At 38.1% G+C, this 24,450-nt stretch overlaps 1 protein-coding gene across 1 annotated transcript; it reads left to right on the top strand.

Annotated features, from left to right (window-relative positions):
* Positions 1–313: 313 nt before the first annotated feature.
* On the top strand, positions 314–23,361 carry SEC22B (SEC22 homolog B, vesicle trafficking protein). Its single transcript, XM_004002393.6, has 5 exons — positions 314–520; positions 9,648–9,757; positions 15,037–15,197; positions 16,810–16,956; positions 20,331–23,361. The coding sequence occupies exons 1-5, from the start codon at positions 446–448 to the stop codon at positions 20,483–20,485; spliced, it is 648 nt and encodes a 215-aa protein (XP_004002442.1). The 5' UTR covers positions 314–445; the 3' UTR covers positions 20,486–23,361.
* Positions 23,362–24,450: the final 1,089 nt, after the last annotated feature.

Genomic DNA, 24,450 nt, shown 5'->3' with positions numbered 1-24,450 from the left:
ATCATCTGATTGTCAGGTTTTTCATATACCCTTCATCTAAGTACCCAATAACTCCTGCCGTCCTTCCCAGCCCTCTCCCCCAACTTAAAGTATCAGAAACTAGAAAATTCTATTTCAGTTTGTATGCCACGCCCTCTCACGGGTCAAGGCTTATTCAAAGCTGGAAATCCAGAAAAGTGGCCTGGGCCTTGGGAGTTTCTGCAGGTGTAAGGAGAGATCCCGGAACTAGTGTTCCGGTAGTTGTGGTTCCCGATGGGAAGCCAATTCTGGGGACCGGTAGTGGAGAGCGCTGGAGCTTGTTTCCGGCCACCTCAGCGGGAAGCGGAGACGCGAGTAGCTGGGTCTTCGGCAGCTGAGGTAGAGGTTTAACTGTTGTCCCGGCGGAGCAAGTCGAGACACATCTACGGCCGTCTGGGCCAGTGCTGGGTCTCCGTAGCCTGTAAAGATGGTGTTGCTCACGATGATCGCCCGAGTGGCGGACGGGCTCCCGTTGGCCGCCTCGATGCAGGAGGACGAACAGGTGAGCTGGTAGATCCTTAGGACCCCAAGTTCGTGCCAGAGCGCTATGCTGTCCGCCCCGGATTCCTTGTTAGGACGCGGGAGACCCCTGAGTCTTCCCAGGCGTTTCTGACTTCTCTGAAGTGCGTTTTCTCTTTTGACAGGGGAGAAGACTACCTGGAGAAAAGTAACCTTTGCTGAAGGCGGGGGTAGATTTTTATGTTACCTATTTCTTATTAGAAAAACACTCCGGAGAAGGGATAGGTTTGGCTAATTGTGATCATCCAGTGTTCTGTAATTCTTTATAGACTCTGCTAAAATCCAGGATTTCTAATTTTTTTGCTGTTAATAAGGCTGACAGGTCCTGGGGAAAATCAGCTCCTAGTTCTTTAACTTCTTTCTGTAGCACCTGATCCTTGACCCAGCTTGCTGACATCTATTGAAAGCAGATGAGGTAATATTGCCACATATATGCACCTGTTTGAAGTTCAGTATAGTGCTTTCTTTCCCAGTTATGTCCAATTCCCACCTCCTTCAGTGAGCCTTACTAAATTCTTACTGTTGCAGTTATGACCCCTGTGTTATATTTCTATAATGCCTTGTACTTTTGCCTTTGTCTTTCAATAAATTAAATTTCCTAGCAGGCAGATGACAAGTCTTAGTCATTTTTGTATTTCCCATAGCTTTTACAATAGCAGTTTTAGTATAATAGGTGCTCAAAAATATGTTGCATTGATTAAAACAAACAAAAAAAAGTCCCAGAAAAAAGCCCTAGATAGCTTCACAGGAAGAGGCTTTGTGCCTTAAAATCACAAGGCAAATTTCTGGTGTGAGTCCAGTTCCTGGAGTAAGGTTGGGGAATTCTGGAAGAAAGGAGGCTGAGAATGAAATTTATATAATTTATTTAAATTTGTTTAAAGTGATCAACTTTCTTTTACTTTCTTATACAAGTAATTTAAAAAACTTTCAAGGCCTAGAAAAGTTGAGTGCTAGAAAAAAAATATTTTGTGCATTTTTTAACCTTCCATTCATATATTCATGAAAAAAACCAACTCTCATTAAGCACATCAGGTGTGCCAAGCATGGTGTTCATTCAGGGGCTTAGGGAACATAGTCCCTACTTTCTTGGAGCTTACAGTTTAGTGGAGAAGTCAGATCACTAACAAATAACTGTAATGTAGATAATTGCTGTAGAAGAGGAAGAAGTTTCTGTGATTGAACATGGAAAAGGTATCTAAATTGATTTTCGGACATCAGGAAAATCTTCCGCAAAAGAATGACATCCAAGCCAGTATTAGTGTCTCCTAATTGAGAAAGCTTCTATTTGGTTATATGCCCTTTTAGGTTTGATTTGCAAATACATTTACTTTAACTTTTATGAGAACAACGATACAGATTGTGAAGTTGTTGTGTTGCTTAGTAGGTTATGCTGAGTGAAATATTTTCTATTCACTACACAAAACAAAGTCTAAGCTGATAAAAAATCTGAAAAATATAGCATGCCCTGAACTTTGAATTGTGAAGTATTTTTCTTTTCTCCAGCATTAAACATTTTCTTGGACTATGCAGATGGAGTGAAATTATTAAAATGAATGCAAAACATGATTTGAAACAAAGGAGATGGTGTAAGGAAATTTTCCTTGAAGGATATGTAGTTTGACTAAGAAATAGTTTTTGCAAGAGAACCAAAATCTGGTCAGTTTTCCAACTATTGCTTTGAATTCCAGTGTGGGCAAAGAATATAAAGTAGATCTGAAAGTCTGAATATCAGTAGGCCCTTATTCTTTGCCTTGACACTTTATTGAAAAAATTAGTTGGTTATACTGTGTGTTTCTTAATTCCAAATTAGGTATCAGTCTACCAATATGGGTTCCTTTGTTTAATTGAAAAGGAAAGATGTTTTACACAAAAATATTTTTATGATTATAATTCTGTAGTGATTTCCTTTAGCAGTTTTGACTTTGAATGATAACGTCCTTTCTAAACTTTTAACATCTGCAAAAATATAAATCTTTGACTTATTTTTTACTATTAAAATAGAGCACTGTATATTTAGAGAGAGTGCCTATGCATGCATGCTGAGTAGCTTCAGTTGTGTCCAACTCTTTGTGACCCTATGGACTGTAGCCTTTCACTCTCCTCTGTCCATGGGATTCTCTAGGCAAGAATACTAGAGTGGATTGCTATGCCCTATTCCAGGGAAATCTTTCTGACCTAGGGATTGAACTTGTGTCTCTTATGTCTCCTGCATTGGTGGGTGGGTTCCTTAGCACTAAGCACCACCTGGGAAGCCCATAGAGTGCCTGCTATATACCAACCATTCCACTAAGTCTGTTTAATGCATGATTTCATTTAGTCTTCATACAAGCTATTGTTGTTTAGTTGCTAAGTCGTGTCTGATTCTTTGTGACCCCATGGACTGTAGCCTGCCAGGTTCCTCTGTCCATGGGATTTCCCCAGCAAGAGTACTGCAGTGGATTGCCATTTCCTCCTCCAGAGAGTCTCCCTGACCCAGGGATCGAATCCATGTCCCCTGCATTGGCAGGCAGATTCTATATTGCTGAGCCACCAGGGAAGCCCTTATATCAACTACTAGGATGGGTACTTTTATTATCTACATTTATAGATAAGGAAGCGCTGAGGCTAAGAGAAGAAAAGTCTCTTTAAGTCACACAGCAAAAATAGTACAACGGAATTTTTCACCAGGATTCCTTCCTTACCCTTCCCCTCCCTTCTTCCCTCCATCCTTTTTGCCCCTTCCTTTCTTCCTTATTAACCTACAACCACTGTGTTAGTTCCAGGTGCCTAACATAGTGATTTGATACTTCTGTCATCAGGGTTTTTTAACTTTGGCACGTTTGACATTTTGGAATGGATAATTCTTTGTTGTGGGAAAACTGTCCTATGCATTGGTGGATGTCTAGCTGTATCCGTGGCCTCTGCACCTTATATACCAGTAGCACGACCACCACTCTCCCTCCAGTTTGACAACCAAAAATATTTCCTGACATTGTTGCATGTCATCTTTGGGGAGGATAGGCAAAGTCACCCTTGGTTGAGAACCACTGTTTTGGTTTTTAAAAGAAATTTTTAATTGAGGTATAGTTGATTCACAGTGTATAAGTTTCAGGTGTAAAGCATAGAGATTCACAGTTCTTAAAGGTTAGACTCCATTAGTAGTTATTGTAAAATATTGGCTATATTCTTTAAGCTGTACAGTATACTCTTGTAGCTGCTTATTTACTTTATACATAAGTAGTTTGTACCTCTTAATCCTCTACCCCTAGTGTGCCCTTCCTTCCTTCCCTCTCCTCACTGGTAACCACTAGTTTGTTCCTTTTAATCCATATCTGATTCACTGGAGCCTTAGTACCTAACTGTTACACTTTACTGCTTTGTTCTAAGATATTTTAATAATGTGTTTACTTCTTGGGAGTCTGGAAATTGCTTTTTAAGAAATGGATATCTTGATCAAATAGTTTTATAGTTAAGTATCTTAATTGTCCAGGCCAAATAAATATATTCTTTCAGTTATTTACATTGATAATGGATGCTATATTTTAGGTAGTTGCTCCATGCTAGTCCCTATACAAACTGTCTTGTTACTGTAGATGAACAGTTATTCAAGTAATACAATAGAGCTTTTATTTTTTAAGATACAGAATACCTTATGCACTGTTTTCTCTATGCTTTAGCTAGAAATACAGGCCTAAGGTAGAGAGATGAACTTTTCCAGACTACGCTAAGTGATACTCTGTTTCTTCCTTTGTGATGTATTTCTCCTTTTCAGATGTTTGCAGTTTCTTTGCCTTTCTGTTCTACCTCAAAATACACCCTGTTGTCGTCTTTCATTACGTCTCAGCTCTGTGGACTTGAAGACAGTGTAGATGTAACTGAGTACAGAGCAGGGAACTCCAAGAGGCAGATGGTCTGTTGTACTGTTAAATTGACACACTCCCCCAGTCACTGAGGGTTGATTAATCATCCTATTGTTATTGCTGTTAGAGAAAGATGGTTGGTTCTTGGTGATGCTGGCCTTTGATCAGTAGAGCTTAACAGGGATTTAAAAATGATAAGGGCTTAGCTAAACATTATTGTAAAGACAAAAGATGGCATTTGATACAACTACAGCAGTCATAAAGTGAAAGTCACTCAGTTGTGTATGACTGTTTGCGACCCCATGGTCTGTAGCCCATCAGGTTCTTCTGTCCATGGAATTCTCCAGGCAAGAATAGTTGGAGTGGGTTGCCATTACCTTCTCCAGGGGATCTTCCCGACCCAGGGGTTGAACTTGGGTCTCTTGCATTGCAGGCAGATTCTTTACCATCTGAGCCATCAGGAAAGCCCACCAGCAGTCCTAGGTAACAGCAATAAAAAGGATTGTGGTTGTGTGGCAGTTTACTGCCCTGTGCCTCCTATATTTTATGTACAGAACCGCATCCTAAATACACTAATGATCTCAAGTTAGCTTCAGAATTTGTGAATACTTCCACATCCACTTTATTATTGGATTGCTAACAGCTGTCTTTCCTTTACACTGTGTACAAGTTTCATCAGGTCTGTTTTAGACGAAGTAGAAAACAGAATTAGGACATCTAATTAACTATTTTTAGATAGGCTAGCTGACTGTGGGCCCTTTGTGACTGTAATCTTAAAAGCAAACCAAGGGTTTATCTCTAAAGCCATGATTATGTTGTTATGTGAGATCTATCAATAGTTCAGAGCTGACATGTAGTCTTGAGCATTTCCCATGAATTAGATTTGATATTAAATAGAAAGATACCACTTGGAATGTCGCTCGACCATCACAGAAGAAATTTTAATTGTAGAGGTTGTATAGCATGCATAGGAGTAGGAACTTCAGGGGTAGACTGCCTGGGCACAAATCCTAGCCCCTCCCTTACTGGCCCCAAGTGCAGATATGCAACAAGTAGACATTGATGAATGAATAATTTTCTCAATATAAAGTTAATTTGTGACTGTTGTAGAAAATTCAGTAAATACAAAAGGACCAAGAAGTTAATGGTGTTTTGTTTTTTTTTTACTAAAGTAGTGGTAAAATTAAGTAATCCCTACTTAAATTATACCCACTTGGTATCTAACCTTAATCTTTGCGTATGTGTTTAAAGTTAAATAATGGGTAATAACTGTAAGACTGTTCCACCTAATTTTTTCACATAGTGTATAATGAAGGTCTGCTCATATCATTAAACATTACACATCATTTTGATGGTTCTGTAGTATTCCAGTATGTAAATATATTCCGTATGTTATGTCACCCATCCCCTATCCTGTTATTGAACTGTTTTTTGTTTTTGTATGTTGTTTTAGTTGTTTGCTTAACACATATATGATGTTTATGTATACTTTCAAAGATGTAGAATTGTTAGATAAAACCCTGTGCAAAATTTTATGATTTCTAATACATATTGTCAGAATGACTGCCAGAAAGATTGTGCCAGCATCATTTCCCAGGAATGGCGATGCTAACTGAACCAGCAGTGTAAAATGTTGGTTGGTATGTCATAATTCCTATGCAGATATGTCCCCAGTATTGTACGTTGGCATCATTGCTTTGTTCGTTGTAAATTCCTGAAATCGTAGCATGCTTTTGGCCATAGTCTCTGTGTTTCTCTCAGATTGCAGTAATGTTTACGATGCCTCTTATAAAGTCAAAGGATTTGTACCAATCTTCATTTGACCAACAGTTTTTTGCCATTTTTTAAAAATTGAAGTGTAGTTGGTTTATAATATTATGTTAGTTTCACACTTAGAATATAGTGCTTCAGTATCTTTATAGATTATACTTCATTTTAAGTTGTTATAAAATACTATTATTCCCTGTGCTGCACAATATATCCATGTATCTTATTTATTTTATACATAGTAGTTGTACGTCTTAATCACCCCTACCCCTGTCTTGCCCTTCTTCCTTTCCTTCTCCCTAATGGTAGCCACTAGTTTGTTCTCTGTATCTGTGAGTCTGTTTCTGATTTGTTATATTCTTTTTATTTTTTAGATTCCACATATAAGGGATAACATACAGTATTTGTCTTTCTCTCTCTGACTTATTTCACTAGGCATAATACCCTCTCTGTCCATCCATGTTGTTGCAAATGGTGGCATTTCATTTGCCATTTATTTAACCATTTCCTTTAAAGGGCTCCCCTGCCTTCAGCTGTCAGAAAACTTACATTTAGCTTTTATGGTTGTAGTTATTTTACTGATACTAATGTCTGAGTCCTGCCTCCAAAACACTGATTTAATTGGGTTTGGGGTGCAGATTGAGCAGGAATAGTGTTTTTTAAGATCCCCAGGTGATTCTAGTGTGAAGCCAAAGTTGAAAATCATTGATCTATGTTGGTATTATTTCTTGGCGCTTTAATAGCTAAGGTTTGATCCCTGGGTCAGTAAGATCCCTTGGAGAAGGGCATGGCAACCCACTCTAGTATTCTTGCCTGGAGAATCCCATGGACAGAGGAGCCTTGTGGGCTACAGTCCATGGGGTCACAAAGAGTTGGACATGACTGAGCAACTAACACACTTTTAGTAGCCTCTGCAGCTTTATTTGCATCCCTCGTATCTATTATCTTCCCTGGTGGCTCAGAGGTTAAAGCATCTGCCTCCAATGCGGGAGACCCGGGTTCCATCCCTGGGTCGGGAAGATCCCCTGGAAAAGGAAATGGCAACCCACTCCAGTATTCTTGCCTGGAGAATCCCTTGGACGGAGGAGCCTGGTAGGCTACAGTCCACAGGGTTGCGAAGAGTCAGACACGACTGATGCCACATAACAACATTGCTTAAGCAAACAGATTGACTCTACCACTCAAATTTAGGAACATAAGATATTGGCATTAGTTCAAAGCATGTGATGGTATTCACTCTCCCTAACTGGCTGGCCAGTCATGAGAAAAGCAATATATATATTAGCATTATTGTCTAATACAATAATGTTACTATATATTATACTCTTAATTATTACAAAGTGTTATTAATATATAACAATATATATGGTAATGTAGGAGTATTTCTCAAGCAAACAGCCTTATAATAAGTCATTGCCATAAAAACAGTTAAACTACAAATCAATACTTCTAATGGTCTCTGCTTGACTCCCCTGGTTCACCTCATAATTATTTATTTCCTTATTTATATTGAAATTTCCAGCTCACCATTTATTTTATTTTATTTTGAGTTATGATTGACATATACCATTATATTAGTTTCAGATGTACAATACGATTCAGTATTTGTAGATACCGTGAAATCACCACAGTAAGTCTAGTTACCCTCCATCATGAAAAAATAGTTATGAAAATGTTTATTCTTTTTTTTTCTGGTGATGCAGACATGTTTTACTCTCTTAGCAACTTTCAAATACGTAATCCTGTATTATTAACTACAGTCCCCATGCTGAAACATTGTATCCCCATGACCTATTTTATAATTGGAAGTTTGTGCTTTTTGATTCCCTTTACCCGTTTGGCCTACCGCCCCACCCACCTCCCCTCTGGCAGTCACCAGTCCATTCTCTCTGAGCTTGTGTTTTGAGCAAGATTCCACTCTTTTTTAATGGCTGAATACTATCCCACTGTGTATATATACTGCATCTTTTTTATCCTTTCATCTATTGAACACTTATTATAGATTATTTTCATATCTTGGCTGTTGTAAATAATGCTGCAGTGAGCATAGCTTAGGGTGCATATATCTTCTTAATGTAGTGTTTAATTTTCTTCAGATAAATACCTAGAAGTTGAATTGCCGAATCATGCAGTAGTTCTGTTTTTAATTTTTTTGAGGGAACCCCCCATACTTTTTCCATTTGGGCTGCACCAATTTACATTCCTTCCAACAGCGCACAAGGGTTCCCTTTTCTCCACACCCTCACCAACGCTTGTTATATCTTGTCCTTTTGATAATAGTCATTTTAACAGGATGAGGTGATACCTCAGTTTGCATTTCTAGGTCTCTATTCTAAATATAGCTTAAAATCCTATATTTCTACATTTGTTTATCTGCCAGTTACATAATTTTATCTTTGCTTCCTTGTTTCTATTCTCAGTTCAGTGGATCGCTGTGATCCACTAAGTTTTCCTTTGTACTCTCTCATAGTTAGGCCTTAGGTCCAATCCCTGGGAGAACCCGGTATACTTTTCTATTTAAACGTTTAGTTATTAAGCATCTACCAAGGAGAGACTGTTATATCTTTCAATTCAGAATAAATAATCTAAAATAAAATAATTCCTTCCCATCACACGGCAGAAGTTGTTTATTTTCCCCAGTATGTAGATGAATAAAGTATATTTGTTTCTCACTCTTCATGTACTTCTTTTCCATTTTTGTCTACTAGGTTATTGAGGTATGATTTTCTCCTTTTGAAATGACTCTACTATTTCCCCCAGTAGACTTTTTCCTCTCTTTAAAAAAAAAAGAAAATTGTGAAATCATTTAGAAATTGTTTGGGGAAATATTGCCTGTAATTCTGTCATCCAAATGTTACTATTTTCATTTTTTTATGAACATATCCTTGCTATCCAGACATTTGCATTCCAAACTTGGAAACCAAATAGATTTATTTAGTAAAGGATATCTTGACTTTCTAATCTTCATCCTTACTCTTACTTGTTTTTACCTAGTTGCAGTTACAGTGTTCATAGTAATGTACAGTGATGGGTGTACACATTTAGTTTTGCTTATACATCAAGTACTGTAACACTTTATGGAAGATTTTGCATGATATTTCAGCATAAAAAGGAGATTCATTGTGTCTGTCTTTCCAGGACTTTCCTCTGAGTATAGAACATGTTGTGTGATTCTGTGCTAGTAACCATGCAAGTGAAGTGGGTTAGGAGGAGGGCACTGACCTCATAGTGGAAATGGATTCAGCAAGTACCTTAAATGCAGTTGAGGATTATATTTTTGCTTTTTAGAAAATAACTGATGTGATTTTGTTGAAAAACTCAGGGTTTGGGCTCCCTTTTTTCTCTGAAAGTAGGCCACTTATATTTTGTTAAATCTTATTAATGTTATTAACCTGTAAACGAAGGGCCTTATTTATATAGCGTCCTCAAAATATGATACTTCTTACCAATTATTACTGTTTTTTTTTTTGTGGAACATTCTTAAATGAAGGTGTCTTCTTTCAGTCTGGCCGGGACCTTCAACAGTACCAGAGTCAGGCTAAGCAGCTCTTTCGAAAGTTGAATGAACAGTCCCCTACCAGATGCACCTTGGAAGCTGGTGCCATGACTTTTCAGTGAGTATAATCTTGATTTCTTCATGATCATTTAAGTATGAAATACAGTAATTATTTGTAATTACACCTGAGAAGAATGGTAACTTTTTTCAAACAAAAAGGTAACTTTGAAAATAGAGTCACTCTATGGAGGCAACTTTCTTGGCTCTAATTCTGTAAAACTGAAATCTTGGTTTCTGTATTCAGTTTGTGTACAGTAATTCACTCTGTTATCTTGTGTCCAGTAATGCTGTATGTATCATGCAGTAATAGATAACTTTTGCTTTGGGAGCTTCTTAGAGCCAGACACACATAGATTAGTACCCTTGCTTAAACGTTTACTGACACTGTAATCTTGAGCAACTCACATATATTTCACTAGGCCTCAGTTACCTCTATAAAATAGGGAATCATAGTTTTGTTAGGTTTATGAGAGAATCCCTGTATATCACTTAACATTTTGTCTGGCACATAGAGAATAGTTCAATTCAGTCGCTCAGTCATGTCCGACTCTTTGCGATACCATGAATTGCAGCACGCCAGGCCTCCCTGTCCATCACCATCTCCCGGAGTTCACTCAGACTCACGTCCATTGAGTCCGTGATGCCATCCAGCCATCTCATCCTCTGTCGTCCCCTTTTCCTCCTGCCCCCAATCCCTCCCAGCATCAGGGTCCTTTCCAATGAGTCAACTCTTCACATGAGGTGGCCAAAGTACTGGAGTTTAGCTTCAACATCATTCCTTCCAAAGAAATCCCAGGACTGATCTCCTTCAGAATGGACTGGATGGATCTCCTTGCTGTCCAAGTGCCTCTCAAGAGTCTTCTCCAACACCACAGTTCAAAAGCATCAATTCTTCGGCACTCAGCTTTCTTCACAGTCCAACTCTCACATCCATACATGACCACAGGAAAAACCATTGCCTTGACTAGACGGACCTTAGTCGGCAAAGTAATGTCTCTGCTTTTGAATATGCTATCTAGGTTGGTCCTAACTTTTCTTCCAAGGAGTAAGTGTCTTTTAATTTCATGGCTGCAGTCACCATCTGCAGTGATTTTGGAGCCCCCAAAAATAAAGTCTGACACTGTTTCCACTGTTTCCCCATCTATTTGCCATGAAGTGATGGGACCAGATGCCATGATCTTCATTTTCTGAATGTTGAGCTTTAAGCCAAACTTTTCGCTCTCCTCTTTCACTTTCATCAAGAGGCTTTTTAGCTCTTCACTTTCTGCCATAAGGGTGGTGTCATCTGCATATCTGAAGTTATTGATATTTCTCCCAGCAATCTTGATTCCAGCTCGTGTTTCTTCCAGTCCAGCGTTTCTCATGATGTACTCTGCATAGAAGTTAAATAAGCAGGCTGAAAATATACAGCCTTGACGTACTCCTTTTCCTATTTGGAACCAGTCTGTTGTTCCATGTCCAGTTCTAACTGTTGCTTCCTGACCTGCATACAGATTCCTCAAAAGGCAGGTTAGGTGGTCTGGTATCCCCGTCTCTTTCAGAATTTTCCACAGTTTATTATGATCCACACAGTCAAAGGCTTTGGCATAGTCAATAAACCAGAAATAGATGTTTTTCGGAACTCTCTTGCTTTTTCCATGATCCAGCAGATGTTGGCAATTTGATCTCAGGTTCCTCTGCCTTTTCTAAAACCAGCTTGAACGTCAGGGAGTTCACGGTTCACATATTGCTGAAGCCTGGCTTGGAGAATTTTGAGCATTACTTTACTAGCATGTGAGATGAGTGCAATAGGTATCATTTATTATTTAGAGAAAAGAAAATTATAAAAGATAATTTAGGAGCATCTAACCAGTGGTTGAAGGGCATGGCAACCCATTCCAATATGCTTGCCTGGGAAATCCCATAGACAGAGGAGCCTGGCAGGATACAATCCATGGGGTTGCAAAGAGTCAGACATGACAGCATCTGTACAACAACAACAAATCAGTGGTTGTAGACAATGCATACAGCTGAGAGAGGGATCAAAGGGACTTTATTGGGTCTCAAATTACCTACAGATAATTGGTATTAAGTGTTTAATTATATGTCAAGTTTGAAGGTGCTAAAACAGGCAGGATTAAAAAAGAAAAAAGAGGACAAGAAGATCAGAGGAAAATAAGAAAGGAAAAGCTAAATAATCCTTAGTATCTTAGGAGCTCAGATACTGAGATAATATAGACCTGGGAAGAACCTATTGTGTTTAACTCGAATAACCAAGCTTCTACTCATCAAGAACAAGCAAACAAGTATACAGAATCAAAACTGAAACAAGACTCTGGCCTATTGGTTGAGAAAATAGTGAACATTAGGTTTTGTAAGTTATTTCAACATTAAATAATGTTCAGTTCAGTTCAGTTGCTCAGTGGTGTCCGACTCTTTGTGACCCCATGGACCACAGCACACCAGGTCTCCCTGTCCATCACCAACTCCCAGAGTTTACCCAAACTGATGTCCATTGAGTCGGTGATGCCATCCAACCATCTCATCCTCTGTCGTCCCCTTCTCGTCCTGCCTTCAGTCTTTCCCAGCATCAAGGTCTTTTCAAATGAGTCAGCTTTCCACATCAGGTGCCCAAAGTATTGGAGTATCAGCTTCAACATCAGTCCTTCCGATGGACACTCAGGACTAATCTCCTTTAGGATGGACTGGTTGGATCTCCTCGCAGTCCAAGGGACTCTCAAGAGTCTTCTCCAACACCACAGTTCAAAAGCATCAATTCTTTGGTGCTCAGCTTTCTTTATAGTCCAACTCTCGCATCCATACATCACCACTGGAAAAACCATAGCCTTGACTAAACGGACCTTTGTTGGCAAAGTAATGTCTCTGCTTTTTAATATGCTGTCTAGGTTGGTTATAACTTTCCTTTCACATTATTTCCTTTCTAAATAACGTTCAGTTCAGTTCAGTCTCTCAGTCGTGTCCGACTCTTTGCGACCCCATGAATCACAGCACGCCAGGCCTCCCTGTCCATCACCAACTCCTGGAGTTCACTCAAACTCATGTCCATCGAGTCAGTGATGCCATCCAGCCATCTCATCCTCTGTCGTCCCCTTCTCCTCCTGCCCCCAATCCCTCCCAGCATCAGGGTCTTTTCCAATGACTCAATTCTCCACATGAGGTGGCCAAAGTATAGGAGTTTCAGCTTCAGCATTAGTCCTTCCAGTGAACACCCAGGACTGATCTTCTTTAGGATGGACTGGTTGGATCTCCTTGTAGTCCAAGGGACTCTCAAGAGTCTTCTCCAACACCACAGTTCAAAAGCATCAATTCTTCGGCACTCAGCTTTCTTCACAGTCCAACTCTCACATCCATACATGACCACTGGAAAAACTATAGCCTTGACCAGACAGACTTTTGTTGGCAAAGTAATATCTCTGCTTTTGAATATGCTATCTAGGTTAGTCATAACTTTCCTTCCAAGGAGTAAGCATCTTTTAATTTCATGGCTACAGTCACCATCTGCAGTGATTTTGGAGCCCCCAAAAATAAAGTCTGACACTGTTTCCACTGTTTCCCCATCTATTTCCCGTGAAGTGATGGGACCGGATGCCATGATCTTAGTTTTCTGAATGTTCAGCTTTAAGCCAACTTTTTCACTCTCCTGTTTCACTTTCATCAAGAGGCTTTTGAATTCCTCTTCACTTTCTGCCATAAGGTGATGTCATCTGCATATCTGAGGTTACTGTTATTTCTCCCAGCAATCTTGATTCCAGCTTGTGCTTCTTCCAGCCCAGCATTTCTCATGATGTACTCTGCATATAAGTTAAATAAGCAGGGTAACAATATACAGCCTTGACGTACTCCTTTTCCTATTTGGAACCAGTCTGTTGTTCCATGTCCAGTTCTAACTGTTGCTTCCTGACCTGCATATAGGTTTCTCAAGAGGCAGGTCAGGTGGTCTGTATTCCCATCTCTTGCAGAATTTTCCATAGTTTAGAGATGCTCAATTATAATGTAGTATTTTTTATCTTTACTATGGGTTGGGAACAAATGACCTAGGAAAGATCTCATGGAATTGAAAAGAAATTTTCTTCTGCCTCCTTCTTTATAATCTTATCTCTTTCCTTATTTGCATCTAAGAGCTGTTTGCTAAAGATGTATTCTTTGCCAGACCATGTATTAAGTCTTGCCTTTAATGTTCTTAGCTTGTCCTCTTATAGCAGAGAGAGACACATACGCAAACAACTTTGTGTATGTGCTATATGCAAGAAGTGCTATAGAGCAGAGAGAAGGAAGCAAGTTTTCAGGAAAGGGGACTCAACTCTGTGGAGTTCTAGGGTTCCTTAGGAGCCACATAGAAAGGACAAGGGATGGGGGATGTGTGTAATGCTTTGGGCCCTTAAACTCCTACTTAAACTATAAAACTTATGACTTTATTTGCTATACATATTGGTCTTCTGGATATAATTTTGGCTCAAATAAAGAGTGCTGTGGCTAAAAACTCATTTGAAAACCACTGAGTAGCCAGCCTCTTTCCGAAAATATCTCAGACATGCTGTAATATAGCCTCCTCCAGACTGCCAGGGACAATTTGATGGACATGAGTTTGGGCGAGCTCCGGCAGTTGGTGATGGACAAGGAAGCCTGGCATGCCGCAGTCCATGGGGTTGCAAAGAGTCAGACATCACTGAGTAACTGAACTGAACTGAAAGCTGCCAGGGAGCTCACTCTCAAAGAGGAGTCAGTTCTGTTATTGAATAATTTGCAATTAATACAGAGTTCTTCTACCCTAGAAATTAGGAACTATTATTAGTCCTGAGATTGTTATTTTCTGTACCCAGTAATCATTGTGACATTAACTTCTAACTTTTTAGTGTTCACAGAAATTTCTAGTTCCACAATTCCTACAGATGATCAAAGGGCAGATGGAGTCACATCCTGAGTTTTCAAGAAAAAGTCTTAAGTATTAAGATATTTTAGTTGAAGAATTATGTAATGAATAAATATGTCTAAATACTCCTTTTGGAATATGCTTCTAATAATGGGAAGATGTTTGTTTTCTAATTCTAGTGATTTATGGTTTGTAATTGACTTTCTGATTTCATTATCCTCAGAGGCCTTGGGCTTGAATATTTTCAAGTTTGTATAAGGAATTTCCTGGTGGTCCAGTGGTTAGGACTCTGCCCTTCCCCTGCCAAGGACCTGGGTTTGATCCCTAGCAGGGAACTAAGATCCTGCAAGCCAGGTAGCATAGCCAAAAACAAAGTTTGTATGGCACCGAGAGTCTGTTTCAGACTGTTGGGAGTGTTATTAATCTACAACAATTTTTTCATGCTTTTTTAATTTTTGTCTCTTCAGTTACATTATTGAACAGGGAGTATGTTATTTGGTTCTGTGTGAAGCTGCCTTCCCTAAGAAGCTGGCTTTTGCCTACCTAGAAGATTTACACTCAGAATTTGATGAGCAGCATGGGAAGAAGGTGCCAACTGTGTCTAGACCCTACTCCTTTATTGAGTTTGGTAAGTTTTTGTGCCTTACTTCTCTACCAGGGGAGTAGACAATGCAGAGAAGCTATTGATATAGTTTGACTTTTTGTTTAAAGCTTGCCTACTAATGTTTTGGATTCTGCCTCCTCTCCTGTTCCATGTCTTTTTTCCTTTTGAGTGAATGAGGCTTCCTTCTCATAAGTATTAATAATTGTCTCTGGCCTTTCGATATTTTACCCATAGAGCTTGTTGCCCTTTGCTCTTTTTTGTAATTTGTTTTGATTCTTCATTAGGGTAAAAAAAACTGAAGATCCAGATTGACATGTAATTCCTGAGTTCTTCTTTTTCCCAATTCAGTGTCTTCACCCCCACACACCCATACACTCACAGTGAGACCCATTTTATGGAGATCAGAATTTGGAAATCAGAAAGAATGGTATTTTGTTTCTTTTAATAGAACAAGATCCTCTAATTTAAGTACTAAAAGATATCTGGTATTGGGGCACAACAGTTCCTACAGGCAAAAGTAGTGAGCAAGGGTGTCCATATTTGTACAAGAATTATAGAAAGACTCATTATTCCTCAGAGGTGGTAAAATATAGGATGGCAGCATATCAAAGGAAATGTCCTATAAGTAGAAGGGAGAACAAGTATGATTAGATTACATCATTGACATTTTTAGTTAAAAAAGAAACTGGTTTTGAATACTACCTCTGGATTTCTGAAGTGTTTCAAGTTTGCTAGATAAATGAGTCCTCTTGCTTTGTAGAAATAAAGAAAACGTATTATAGCAAAGCATTACAGTGTTTCAAAACTAAACTCTACAAGTGCTAATTTTATCATGTCTGGTTTTGCAGTTTTTATTTTTGTAGGCAATAGGAGTTCAGTAAAGCCAAGAAAAAAATAAGACTGCTGTATCAAAGTCACACAGGAAATAGTTGGTATCCTCAAATTAGCTTAAAAGATTGTATACAGAGATATGAAAGGGTTATAGATGAACTGTAAGGTACAGTAACGTGAGACCAGTAGCATGGTAATTGTTATCAACCCTTGGCTTGCATGGATAAAAGCAGTTTCTGGAACTGGGAAGGAGAAAGTTTATAGAAAAGGCCAATTTCAAAGGAGCAGTAACTTTTGGTGGAGGAATACTACCAGCCCAAGATGACTTCTCAGGGAGGAGATAGAGGAATAAATCACTATCACTGTCCACTCATTCCCTACTCTTGGGGTGTCCTCTTTGGCTTAACCTAATTGGAAACTAGACAGCAAGGAACCCATTGATGTAATTCATGCAGATTAGCTTCCCAAAGCAGAAAGCAGGGTGCAGAAGGGTGGGAGGAAGTTAAAGAGGCAAATAAAGGGAAGCCAATACACTATCTTAACATTTTAGCTAAAAGTTGAAAATATAATCTTTATTAATTTTTCTTTTCATAGTTTTATGATATGTAGACATTGGCAAACATGAATGAGCATGCAGTTTTGTAGTAATATTTTGGGAAACTCCCTGTCACACTTGATACTCATTCAAGAGTCTGGCTAATCATGGACAGTTCAGAACCAGGACTAAACTCAGAATATACTCTTACCTACTTCTTTGACGGACATGAAAGAAATTGTTATCAGTCACTTTTCTTCATCATTATAGATACCTACATTCAGAAAACCAAGAAGCTTTACATTGACAGTCGTGCTCGGAGAAACCTAGGCTCCATCAACACTGAACTGCAAGATGTGCAGAGAATCATGGTTGCGAATATTGAAGAAGTGTTACAACGGGGAGAAGCACTCTCAGGTATCTAAAAGCAGTACGAGTCTTATGAGCAAGTGGTTCTTATTCCATAGGCAAGGATAGCTTATTTGGGGTTACCATTTATGCTGTCAGATTCTATCTAGTATTATTAAGAATTCATTTCTCCAAAATGGATTACATTACAAGCTTCCAATATGATATGTTTCTTCCTAGTGTGGTTAGTTTCTATTGAGTTGGAACAGTGTAAAGTCTCATTCCATGTAAGAAACAATTACTGTTTCCCAGGTATTTACCAAATTAGATTAGTATTTATAGAAACACGTAAGGAAAACGAAAAGAAGAATGAGAGGACATTGTCAAAGGTTTATGGCAATGGTTTCATAAGTAGCTGCTCCAAGAGACTTTACTGCTGCCAGATCAACTGTTGTAAAATACCATTTCCTCAAGGCGTTCCTCTGCAGAAAAACTGAGACCTGTGACTACAAGATCTAGTCTGGTCTCAACTTACTTTTCATTCATCCAGTCATTATTAATTGAATACTCATAATGTGCAAGGTGGGCTTCCCCAGTGGCTCAGCATTTAAAAATGTGCCTGCAGTATGGGGGCCGCAGGAGACACAGGTTCGGTCCCTGGGTCAGAAAGATCCCCTGGAGGAGGAAATGGCAACCCACTCCAGTTTTCTTTCCTCTAGAATCCTGTGGACAGAGGAGCCTGGTGGGCTACATTCCATAGAGTCGCATAGAGTTGAACACAACTGAAGCCACTTAGCAGCCAATGTGCAAGGCACTGTATTCTCTGTTGTGGAAGATAAGGAGATTGCAAAAGTGTTTCATTCTCCCTGGTTCACAAACATTCCACCTCAGCCAGTTCAGTGTCTTTATCATCCTGGACCTTCCTTAGACTCTAGATAAGAACTGCCTCTATAAAGTAGCCTTCCCTGATCTGTACAGCCCCTTACGCATTAATCTCCTTACTCCTTCAAATTCTTAAAACACTTACATATTTTACGTAATGTAAAAAAGCATGTAATGTTTTTTAGCACATGGGGTATGTATATGTGTGTGTACTAATTTACCTAAAATATATAACTAATGTTTACGTGTTACCTAAGTGTTTAATGTGAGCATATACGCTGTTTTTTATCTATTTTATATACTTATTTTATTTCTTTCACAGTAATCATCACAGGTAGTTGCCTTAATGTATATTTTTAAAATTCAGCCTTGTTACATATTCATGATTAAATGCATGCATGCGAAATCACCTCAGTCATGTCCTACTCTTTGTGACCCCATGGACTGTAGCCCGCCAGGCTCCTCTGTCCTTGGGATTCTCCACGCAAGAGTACTGGAGTGGATTGCCATTCCCTTCTCCAATGAATAAATGGGTTTTCCTTTATTATGAACTTCAGATTTTAACCTTCATGTTTATAGTCAGCAATTGTCCCACTGTATATAGCTTCATACTCTTTAAACATCAGTTTTTGGATAAGTGAGTCTATATAAATTTTCATCATAGCGGACTCACAGGTTCTACTCAGGATAAAGTAAACCAGTATAGGAAACTTTTTTAAAGCCAAAATTTATATTTATTTATTTTTATTTTTTTAGTTTTTTATTTTTTAAATTTTAAAATCTTTAATTCTTACATGCGTTCCCAAACATGATAAACTGCTCAATTAATCAAGAGCATATGGGGTTTCCTTCTAGTGCTTTGCTAATTGCTATAGTGTTGATATGCTGATAAAAACAAAGTACATTTTTACCCTTAAGAAATTTCATGTGATTAGTAAGATAAGGAACATTGTCACAGAGTAACAAATATCTGTTGAACATTTACATTGTGCTAGGCAATATGGTAAGGGGACTTTACATATATTTTATTTATTCTTTAGAGTAATCCCATGTGAAGTGGGTGGTATCAAACCAGTTTTACAGATAAAGAAGCAAAGACTCAGAAAAGTACTTCTCCAAGCAATAGCTTTGTTTTTATGATACCATGTGTTTCCAATGTTCATATGTAAAGAAATTCTCATAACTGTTGCTTACTTTATATGACCTAATATTTATTTCTCTTCCCAGTTTTTCTCAGCAGATTTAGATTCATTCAGCAAATACTTATTTATGGAGCACTGACTATATGCCAGATCCTGTTCTAGGCACTAAGAATATAGTAAGAAACACTGTAGTAGTTAAAAACCTCTGTCCAGTCTGTTAAACTGACCGCAAAGATTCCTTGCAGTATTGTCATGGCTATTTCTCATCCCTTAACTGTTTTTTTGCATGACAAGGTGCTTTTCTTACAGGACAAGTTACTAATTTCGAAATGGCTGACATGCCTGTGTTATTAAGTAATGCCACATTTCTCAATCAAAACCAGTCCCTATTAAGCAACTCCAAATAGTCCAAAAGCATTCTCCAAGGAAGACCAAATAGATTCAGATTGCAAAACAGTTTCTCAAAAATTTAAAGAAGTGAAAAGTTTGATTAGAAGTTATGCCAAACTGAGAGTTTGTTTTTATTATTAAAAATATGCCATATATTTTAAGCCCAGTTTAGCTTATGTGTATCTGGTTATTTCTCTAAGTGCTTTGTTAACAATTAAAAGAAGATAATGACATTACAAATGTTCGTATAGGGAATAAAACTTTGCAGAAGATTCTAAAAAGCTTAATTTAGTATACATTGGTAGTTTTCTAGCACCTGTGATTGTATTTTCATTGTAATATAGCTTTCCTACGTCTGCTAAAATACAATTTCTGATAGTGTTATCTTCATAATAATAGTCTTTACCATCTGGAAAGTTTTAGAAATTTGGTAGTAGTCACTGTTGAGATACCGCTTAATACTCAGTGTCTGGTTCATTGAATTTTCTGGTTACCTGCATTTTTCATCTTACCTGGATTATCATTTGTCAAAATATGAGCGAATATGATTTAAACCATTAAGAGATTATGAAGATAGTTGCTATCAGCTAACGTTTATCAAGTGTTTACCATCATGTAGGCATTGTGCTCACTTTACAGATATCCTATGATATGGTTACTTTTATTGTATATTCCCTATTTTTATATACAAAGAAGTTGGGTCTTAGGCTGAGTTGCCCAGTATCATATGATTGGTACAGTGGAGATTTGAACTAGGGTCTGAGGCCAGACCCTGGACTCACTCTATAGCCTCAAGAATTTGAACATAAGTTGAACTGATTATTTGAAAATGCATTGTAGATTTTACAGTGCTTTGGGATCATGAATAAATCAGTGTATACAACCTTACCCTTAAAAAAAAAAAAAAAGATAATTTCAGCTTCACGATTTGAAGTAGTGCTACTCATTTAGGTTATTTTTGTTCTTAATACGGTTGATAAAATACTTTAAAGCACTAATTAATGTTATTCTTTTTTTCCCTTTTGACAGCATTGGATTCGAAGGCTAACAATTTGTCCAGTCTGTCCAAGAAATACCGCCAGGATGCGAAGTACTTGAACATGCGTTCCACTTATGCCAAACTTGCAGCAGTAGCTGTATTTTTCATCATGTTAATAGTGTATGTGCGCTTCTGGTGGCTGTGAAGTAGTGAATCCAGTCACTGGCAAGGGAGAACCTAGCACCCGACAGGTGTATGTTTTCAGGAAGCTGAGCGCACAGAGATGTGTATTAGAATCCAAGTGGAACTTCTGCCTCTAAAGACCTTGCAAGAAAAGACATGGCCTGAAAAGGAAAGGTTACACCTCATTTAATGAAGCTTAGCCCTATGTAGAAAGCGTCTTTCCGGGGCAGAGGCTTTCTCTGGGTGCTAAGCCATATACATTAGGGAACAGTAGATTGTTTTATTTGTTTTTTTTCCCCTTCCAGTGTTTTACATTTTTCAAACAGCACTGACTGGGGCATTCTCATTCTCTAATGGAGCTGTCAGTGAGATTTGGCTTAACCAACCTATGCTAGCAAGTCTGAAATCCCTTCAGAGAAGGCAGCCCTTCAGGAAGTTTTTTGACTCTGTTTAATCAACATTCCTTTTGTTGGTGACATTTGTGATTTTCAGGAATCTGGGTTGTTTGATGGCCTTTTAAACAAGACTCCAGTATGTGAAGGTTAATTGCTGTGCTGCAAGATACCCTGTCTATTGGCCCCTGTAGGAAGTTAACCTTGTTTTTCATTTATGATAATTTGCTTATTGCACAATTGCTTTAGAGTTAAATGAATTAAATGAATTATATTAAGATGCCTTGAAATTATATTATAGCACTCCTTGATTAAGAAGCAAAAATGTTTTCTGTCATTTACTCTTAAAAGACTTAAAATTAGTTTGGGACATTCTTGATTTTATTTTTCTGCATCTGGTTTATATTAATATAAGAGTGAGTATAGCATATAGCCAGAGGCCCCTGACTTATTGGGAAGACAGGCCAGCTCATCACTACAGCTTTTTCCTCTTTCCTCACTTCTTCACTATGATTTTCCCCACTCTTCCTCCTGCCACAACTTGCTAAGGCTTTTTTAATTGCTCTGAGCCCTATAGTTTCATGTCCCATAACTATCCTCTCAGTACATTCTCAAATTTCAAAATGGGAGATAATCAGTTGCATAGTTAATTAAATTGAAATTTTTCAGAGCAACTACTCAAACTACTAAACATATTTATCTAAGAAAATCTGAGAGCACCTCATATCTGCTTCAGTTATGTAATTCCCTAAGAATGTTCTAGAGATAGGCAACTCATTTCCAGTAGATTCTGTTAACAAATAAAAGTACCTGATTTTTCCCTTTTTTGCTCAGGGATAATGAGAATTTCCTTTTACCTTCTGAGGTAGAATTTTTTAAATGGGGAGAATAGGCCTTTTAAATATTGTCACAAGAGTCTACAATATAACCTCTAATTCCTACACATACTGCAAATATTTCTTTAAATTGTACAGGAAAATGAACCAAGTTCTTACTTCTTAAGATCTTTGGAAAGAACTTTAACCAGTAAGCAGTTTTATAACTCAGGATCATCAAATCTACTGTTCTGATTCCTGATAGAGGAAAAAAAAAAATCTTTTCTTTAAAACAAGGCAAGGAGAAATGCTTATTTTATTCCTGATAATTTATAGAACTAGAATAAAAATTTTTTCTTCCCACTTTGGACCTCTCTCTGCCAATTGGAGTTTTGTGCATGAAATAAGAAGTTACTTTTTATAGAGAATAAGTGCTTGAAGTCCCTAAAAGTCTTGTCCCTAAGTAATGATGTTGGTAATAAAAGCCTTTGAAAGGCTGAAAACCTAAATAGTAGTACCATAGCATTTGGTACTTCTGTAGAAGTGGAGAATGAGTGGCAGCTCATTGTTGAGAGTTGCATGCTGCAACCAAATGGTCAGCAATGAAATAAATACTTCTAGAATGTTCCCTTCAGTGTGAAGCTTTGTTATCTACTATAGTTAATTTACATGCACATATTCTTCTAGATACATTCCTACCTAAATTCAGAGGGTTAATTAGAAAATGATATGGGGTGGGGGGTGAATAACAAAAGGATAAAGTAGGTTATGATTATGATGGCCAAAAATGAGAGAGCAGGACTGTCATAATATGGCTCCTATTTGTGTTCTTTATTGGAGGAAGTGGGAAGATCTACCTAGGTGGAATGAACCAGCAATCAAACAGACATCTAAAATAGAATGTGATAAATACAGTTCAGGGTTATCGACGGCACATTAAGAAAGGACACCTAATTTACTGTGACAAGGAGGATGGTAAGAGAAGGAGAGTGTGACTTCCCATATAGAGTCAGTGACTTGAGCAAAGTCATGAGTTAAAAGAATGAGGCGCATTTTGGGGGATCGTATTGCTTGGTTTGGGTTTCACTGGTGGCTCAGATGGTAAAGAATCTGCCTGCAGTGAGGGAGTTTGATTGTTGGGTCAGGAACATCCCCTGGAGAAGGGGATGTCGATTATGTCTTTGTCTTTGTGACCCATAGACTGTAGCCCACCAGGCTCCTCTGTCCATGGAATTCTCCAGGCAAGAATACTGGAGTGGGTTGCCATGCCCTTATCAGGATCATCCAGACCCACGGATTGAACCTGGGTCTCCTGCATTGCGGGCAGATTCTTTGCTATCTGAGCCACTAGGTAAGCCTGATTGGTGGAGGCCACACAGTTAAGGCTTTTGGTTAGTGTATTTAGCAGAAGTGACTGAGCCATGTGTGGTTTCTTTTTAGCTCAGCAAAAAGGCAAAGACCGAGGTCGTACAGATGTTACTACTATAATTGCACATTAACTAATTGAACCAAATAGCTTTTACTTTTTAAAAGTCCCCAAAGAAAAGTTTGTAGCATATGTGACATAGTTTGAGGTAGAAGGAGCAAATTGAGTCCCACATCCTTTTAATCATTATAGGTAGGGTTGACCCAACAGTCAACTGTCTAGAGCAGTTTAATCACTCTGTTTTAATAAAGTTTATTTCAAGTGCTGTGATTGAGTCCATGTTTTAGATTAGAAAAGTTGTTGGAAAAGAAATTTGAGTTTCATATACTCATCAAAACTGGACTAATTTTTTTTTTCTTCCATAACCTTCATTAACTGAGCACATTATTAGGCATTTTACATATATTATTACAGTCCCCTCATAACCATTTTCCCAGGTTGCCCAAGGTCACATAGCAAGTTGAAGTACTTGGGTTCAAATCCAGCACTGATAGGCATCCAACCACTACATGTACTGTTTATTCCTAAATTATGATGTAGATGTGTTTGTTCTAAGCACTATTTCACTTTGTCCTATCAGGTTATTAGTTTTTATTTTTTGGAAAAGGTTTTTGTTTTATATATGTATACAATTTCAGTATTTCTATCTCTTTCATTTCCTTATCTATCATTTTTCCCTTTTTTCCTTTTTAATAATTTTTACTCTTGGGTGTTTGTTGGCCTTTTCTCACTCTTGGTTTGTAACACATTTTATTTGCTCCTTTTACATTTGGTCTTAATGTTAACTCAGCATTTTTCTACATCTGATTCACTTAAGATTTAGCAAAATGATTTTTAAAAATCTCCCTCTTTTTTCTTACGTCCTTTTGCTCATTCTCTTTCCCCGCCCCCTACATTTTCTGTTCCTTTCCACTTTACTTCATTTCCCTAGATTCTGCTTTTACTTAGGAGTTACTGTTATGCTACAGCTTTACTTCCGTAAGTGAGAGCTTTAAAATTAACTGTTAGACTTATTATTTTTATATCCTAATTTATCTTACCTTCTGTTGATTTCATAACATACTGTGTTCTCTTATCAGTCAATGCAGATATGCCCCTGCTTTAAGGAATCCCTGTATACAATATTACAAACACTGCAAGGATTCTTCAAGAACAAGCTCCCCTGGTTTGTCTTCAGTATTGGGTGCTTCAGCTCTCACTTGTGTTACGGATGGCTCCAAATGTACCTGTCTGTGCTCACACTGAGATCTAGATCCAGTTATTTTGCTGCTTGTTGGATATCTGTGTTTTGAGTATTCCATAGAACTTTAGTGCACTTAAAACATCTTATTGCCTTCAAAGTTAAAACCTATCC

This window comes from Ovis aries, chromosome 1 (assembly GCF_016772045.2).
Source record: "Ovis aries strain OAR_USU_Benz2616 breed Rambouillet chromosome 1, ARS-UI_Ramb_v3.0, whole genome shotgun sequence".
NCBI classification, from domain to species: domain Eukaryota; kingdom Metazoa; phylum Chordata; class Mammalia; order Artiodactyla; family Bovidae; genus Ovis; species Ovis aries.
Note: the sequence above shows the minus strand (reverse complement) of the source record. Positions and strands in the feature narration are given on the sequence as shown.